The 6000-nt window shown below is 48.1% G+C and overlaps 1 protein-coding gene across 2 annotated transcripts in view; it reads left to right on the forward strand.

The window, feature by feature from the left end:
- The window catches only part of EFHC1 (EF-hand domain containing 1), a 58637-nt gene extending 56210 nt beyond the window's left edge, over nucleotides 1–2427 (forward strand). For both annotated transcript variants that reach the window (XM_059178245.1, XM_059178246.1), the window contains 2 exons: nucleotides 407–617; nucleotides 2184–2427. In XM_059178245.1, the coding sequence (XP_059034228.1) occupies nucleotides 407–617; nucleotides 2184–2255 (283 nt within the window). In that variant the 3' untranslated portion in view covers nucleotides 2256–2427. The remainder of the gene's footprint in view (nucleotides 1–406; nucleotides 618–2183) is intronic.
- The last annotated feature ends 3573 nt before the right edge of the window (nucleotides 2428–6000 follow it).

Raw genomic sequence — 6000 nt, forward strand, 5'->3', positions numbered from 1 at the left:
CAGAGTGAACTGGAGACAGCATGCTAAAAGTAGGAGATTCCTGTTTGTGTGAGCTCTGCAAAACTCCTGTCACACAGACGGAGTGCAATAGTGTTCGGTGGTAGCAGGTGACTCAGGCAAACACCAAATGTGGGGAGGTGCTGGCGGTAGGTCTGGCTGTTGGTGGTGCTGCGGTGTAACAGATGGCAGCCGGGGAGGCTGAGTTTCTGCTCAGAAACCCCCTGACCAGGCTCCCCAGTCACCAGGCAGCCCCTGCAGGCAGGTGTCCAGTTATGGGTCAGCTCCATGTCAGACCGCTTGTCATTAGAAGCTTCTGCAGCTCCACCAAAGGAGAACTTGGGTCACTGAGCTAAGACTGGTCAAGAGTAAACAAGAAGCCCAGGCATTTCCTTTCTTTCTCTTCCAGCAAGAAAACTCCAGAGGATCCCGGTGTGCAAGAACTGGAGGCATTAATAGACACAATCCACAAGCAACTGAAAGATCATCCATGCAAAGACAACATTCGCGAAGCATTTCAAATTTATGACAAGGAAGCTTCAGGATATGTTGACAAGGAGATGTTCTTTAAAATCTGTGACTCTTTCAACCTGCCAGTTGATGATTCCTTGATTAAGGAGGTCAGTAGGTGTTGCCCTGCTGGGTTGATTGTAAAGGCTGTGAACACCCATTGGTTCTCTCCCAGAGGCCACTGTATGTGTATTTTGGTTTTGTTGTTGTTGTTGTTGTTTAATAAAAGATTTTATTTATTTATTTGACAGAAAGATCACAAGTAGGCAGAGAGGCAGGCAGAGAGAGAGAGGGGGAAGGCTCCCTGCTGAGCATAGAGCCTGATGCAGGGCTCAATCCGAGGACCCTGGGATCATGACCTGAGCTGAAGGCAGAGGCTTTAATCCACTGAGCCACCCAGGTGCCCCGTGTATTTTGTTTTAATGGGAAAATTTAAGACGTTTGAATCAGATCTCCTGTTTGGCCTGATTATGGTGTTTTCCCTGGATTCTCACACTGGGGTTCTTTCTTCATGGTTGCTATAGGGCCTCTTTTTAAGTGGATATGGGCTACATGGCACACCATGGTGGGTGAGCCATGTCTGGCTGAAGGGAGGGGGGCAGGCTGTGATTCCCACCCCCCAGCAGTGCTTCTGTTAGCTCAGCAGTACAGCTGGCATGGGAGAGGGCAGTGGTGTCTGTCAGTCAGGGGTAGCCCAGGGCTGGCTGCACATGGAGGAAGGACATGGTTGTTCTCCTCCTAGAATGTTCATGAGTGAGTTGAAGAGGGGGGTTCTGTGCCTTTGTTTCATTAGAAATCCCTTTAGCCAAGCCTTCCCTGGAACTCAGAACAAAATTTCTCCCATGATTGCGTGACTGTGACTTATCATTGAGACTTCTCCCTGATAAAAACCCTGCTGTAGACCTTCTTAAAGATTTTTGAGCCAAAAGGGATGTTCAGAAGTGAAGACTCCTTTAGGGGAGGGAGGTCGTCATGTGGCACTGGAGGGGCTAGGCTGGAGAAGAGGGTTTTTCAGATATTGGAACACACGCAGGGAAGGGGAGAGGGCAGATAGAAGAGAACGTGTTCACTTGGGCAAATGCCCATTTTGCTTCCCAAATCGCCAGAATGACAGTATGCCCAGCTTTTGATTTTTAAGTCATTTGTACTATCTGTGAACTTGACTTAGGAGAGTGGAATTGTGGTCAGCGGGCACGGGGGTGGGGAAGGTATGGGTGGCAAGGATTTGCACATAGCAAGGTAACCACAGCAGATCAGGCTATTCCCCCCACAGTGGAACTTCTTAGACATGGTTTGTGCAGTGACGTAAGGCTTCTTGGCCTTTGAGCTAAAGTCAATGAGAAGTGACGGAACTAGATTCTTCTACTAGCCTGTGGTAACAGCAGTGTGCTGTTTTACTCTGGGCAGACTGGGTGGACAAAGCTCATATTTGAATACAAAAATAATTAAAAGTGCTCTGGAAATGACAATGTTCTTAAAAATGTGAGTCCTGAAATCTCTGACAGACTATCGGCCCCACCGGAGTTTCAGTTTCATTAAGTTGAAGATGAGGATTTTGTCTGGCCTACCTGCCACATTCACAGGAGCATTTTAGAATCCACGGATACAAACTCTGACTTGGTTTACAAAGGCTGGGGGTGCTGCTCTGCTCACCTGCTCTCCGCTCTCTCCTACAGTTGATCAGGCTGTGCTCACACGGAGAAGACAAGATCAACTACTATCACTTCGTCCGTGCTTTCTCAAACTGACCCGCCTAGATGGAGAACACAGCACAACGTTTTGAGGTTGGACCTACATTTTGAAACACCTTGTGCTTTTCATAGAGGCGTTCATAGGGCTCTTAAAATTATATTTTTTGGTTCTTAGATTGAAACCTAAGAATACTTAAGTCTAAATTAAATTGGATCTTTTAAGAGCTAAGATTGGTGCTTTATTTAGGGAGGAAGGGTATTGTGATGGTTAATTTTATGTCAACTTGTCGGGGCTGTGGGGTGCCCAGGTGTTTGGTTAGACATTTTCTGGGTGTGTCCCTTCTGGGTGAGAGTAACATTTGAACTCGTAGATGGAGAAAAGTAGATTGACTCCGGGGGTGAGCCACATCCAGTCTCTTTAAGGCCTGAATGGAAAAGGCTGACCACTCCCCAAGTAAGAATTTGTCCTGCCTTCCTTTGAACTGTACCATCAACTTGTCCCTGTCTTCAGACTCAAACTAAACACTGGTTCATCCTGGGTCTTGTGCCTGCTGGCCTGGCCTTCATACCAGAGCTACACCAGCTGCTCTCACAGGGCTCCAGCCTGCTGGCTGCAAATCTTGGGATTTGTCAGCCTCCGTAATCACGAAAGCCCATTCTTTGTAAGAAACTTCTTTCTCTACATATACATTCCATTGGTTGGTTGTCTGGAGAACCCTGACTACCACAGGTGTGGAATGACCACAAGCAGAAGGAAAGCTAGATTTTGCAGGGAGCAGCAGCATCTGGGGTGCCAGAACTAAGCACACAGTCTAATGCTGCTGTGAGCCGCTGTCCCCCACCACATGCCGGCTCACCCCAGTATCGGAGAAATCCATGTTTTTCAAACTGTGGCTCTAGGCCCATTAGTAGAGCTACATTTTAAAAAATGGAATAGAAAAGAAAATATCAGAGTATGGTACAGATAGGTTATATACTGGTTCACGAAACTCTTTGTTTCAATTATTTATTGGGCCATTATGGAAAACGTTATTCCTTGATGTGAATTATGGTTAAAATACATAGAAAAATGCTGCTTTTCGAGAGCCTGGTTTTGAGATGGGAGGAAAAGTAGGTACTGGTCCTCTGATGAGCTCTGCCTCAGCTTTGAGAACTGGGGCTGCTCCCCAGCTGAAGCCACCCCCACCTCTTTCCAGCTGCCAGCCCAGATTCTGCCTCCTCCCTCGGGCAGGGATATAGAGGAGGGGGAGCTGTCCCTGCAGGATCCAGGACACCTGCCCTCTCAGAACGGCTCCTTCCTCCACTGACGAACCAAGCCACATCCAACTAGCTGATTCAAAGGGCTCTAAGACCATACTCGTTGACTCCTACTTTCCTATCCCAGGCCCTTATCTCCAGAAGAACCCGTTTTAAAATTTGTTACCCCCAGTCACTTAACTATTGAAAACCCAATTTCTAGATATTCAGAAATGCATTTCAGTTTAAAGTAAAAATACTAAACTCTATCCTGCCTGCCAAGCCTAGAAGCCTCTGTGTGTGTGTGTGTGTGTGTGTGTGTGAGAGAGGGAGAGAGAGAGAGATTGAGACTGAGGCCTACAACACGTACAGCAGGTTTCCCCTTCCTTCTGGTTTCGCTGCCTTTGCCCCCATTCACCCACACTGCTCTTTCTGGCCTGTGTAGTGTCCGGGAAGGGGAGGGAGTAGACATCAGAGGGAAAGGGCAAAGTTTTATTTCTGTGGCTTGTGAAGTCCGCATCTGGGTCAGGGCCTTCTGTGTGTCCTGTGCACAGAAAGACTGGCTCCCCACCGCCACCTCCAGGGCAGTTTTTGTGTGATCGTAGGACCCTCCCCCAAGAAAGGTCGCTGTGCACCCTCAGATGTCTCTACTTCCATCTCCCCATCTCCAGCGTGCCTGGTTCTAACAGCACGTTCCCTCCATTCCTCCTTCTCTTCTCCAGAGGCCCTCTGCATGGGGGGTCCCCTCGGGCATCCCCTCCCAGGGCTCCACTCTTGCCAGTGTGTCCGCTAGACTGCTCTCTGGGCTGTGTAGTTACAGCTGGTCCCTTTGCTGGAAGCTCCCTGGAGGTTAGAATGCGGTACTAACTCTCCCGCTCTGAGCTCCAGGGGACTCGGGGCATCTCCCACACTTAGCTTGTGGACCTACTGCACTCCAGGGACTTCACAACCCCTGGGAGAGGGAAGTTCACAAAACTTTGGATCCTCAGTCTTTCCTGGATCCGCACCAACTGCTGCAGACGGAGGTACTTGCTGACTTCGGTCCTTAGCTGAAAGGGAGACATTAGGAAAATGTCCTTTTACTCACCTTTTGAGGTCCCAGTGCTCAGTGGGTTAAAGCCTCTGCCTTTGGCTCAGGTCATGATCCCAGGGTCCTGGGATCGAGCCCTGCGCCCTGCGTCAGGCTCTCTGCTCAGCAGGGAGCCTGCTTCCCCCGCCCCCGCGCCTTTGCCTGCCTCTCTGCCTACGAATGATCTCTGTCAAATAAATAGAAATCTTAAAAAAAAAAAATGCCTAGAACGACCCAACACTCAAGAGAACTTTCTCCATCCTTCATTCCAATTCCCTCCTTCCTAGGACCAAAAAGAACAAATACAGCTTAAAAAAGCTATACAAGGAAGGACTAATAGAGCGAAAAATTTTATAAATGAGACTAAAATGGACATACAGTTATTTTTCAAATAAAAACATAAGCATCCAGATTAAAAATATAAGGAATGTGACCAGAGACAATTAGATTGATAATTCTATGTCTTTTATTCAGTTATTTCAAAAATATTTGCTGATCATTTGTTTCAAAATGTACATTAAAAAAATCCATACAAAACTGTAATTTGTTTTAAAACAAGACAGAAACCGTGGAAAAGGCTTTTGAAAAAAGTTCACTGAAAGTAAAAAGACTCCCCCCTCCCGCCCCCCGACAAAAAAACCTTTTACATGAAAGCATAAATACGGCAGGTACAAATTTTCCTTGAGTTCCTTGTTGAAATTTGGTCCATAACATGAATAGGCTAAAGTAGACCAACCAGAAGACAACTTGTCCACATTTGCATTAGGAGTTGCTCATGGCACCGGCAGCCGCAGCTCGCCCTTCAGGTGTTTACTGAACAAGAGAACTGAAGAGTGAGGTGCAGGTTCTCCTCACCGAACACTCGAGGCCACACCCAAGGACACGTGGAGCTTACTGTCCCAGCCGGCTCCTGTCAGTGGCCAGGCCACACATGGCTGCTCCTCAGAACTGCCTCCTCTCTCTGCACACGAACAAGCAGCTCTGGAAAGTTCTTAGACAGTGACGGGGACATCTCCGGTGTCCCAAGAGATCTTATTCCCAGATGCTGACTTCTTTAATGCCCCATCATGAGGATGGTTTTTTTTTTTTTTTCCTTTTCAACAGAATTTTTAACAAAAGAATCTATGGACTTCTAAGGTGATGCTACAATGCTCTAGGAGAGTGCCACAGAAACCCACCCAGGATGAAGAGAATGGCAGCAACAAAGGGAGAAGAGCGCACACGTTTCTTCTGTAGGGGAGGACGACCACCCTCCCGCGGGTCCCTTCCCTTCCCAGCTGCAGGGCGCTTAGGGACAGCAGGGCCTGTGGAAAGACCACCGGCTGGGAGAGTTATTGCACAACCCGGAGGAGCAAGGAGAGGGCAGGCAGGCAGCTGCGGCTGCTAACATGGCTAACACTGAGTTAGGAGCGCAAAGAAACTCTGCAACAGCCAAACCAGACCCCTGTCAGCCTGGGGTCTGTGAGCACACACTTGCCACTGGGAAGTAAAAGTAAA

The sequence above is a fragment of the Mustela lutreola genome, chromosome 6, assembly GCF_030435805.1.
Source record: "Mustela lutreola isolate mMusLut2 chromosome 6, mMusLut2.pri, whole genome shotgun sequence".
NCBI classification, from domain to species: Eukaryota; Metazoa; Chordata; class Mammalia; order Carnivora; family Mustelidae; genus Mustela; species Mustela lutreola.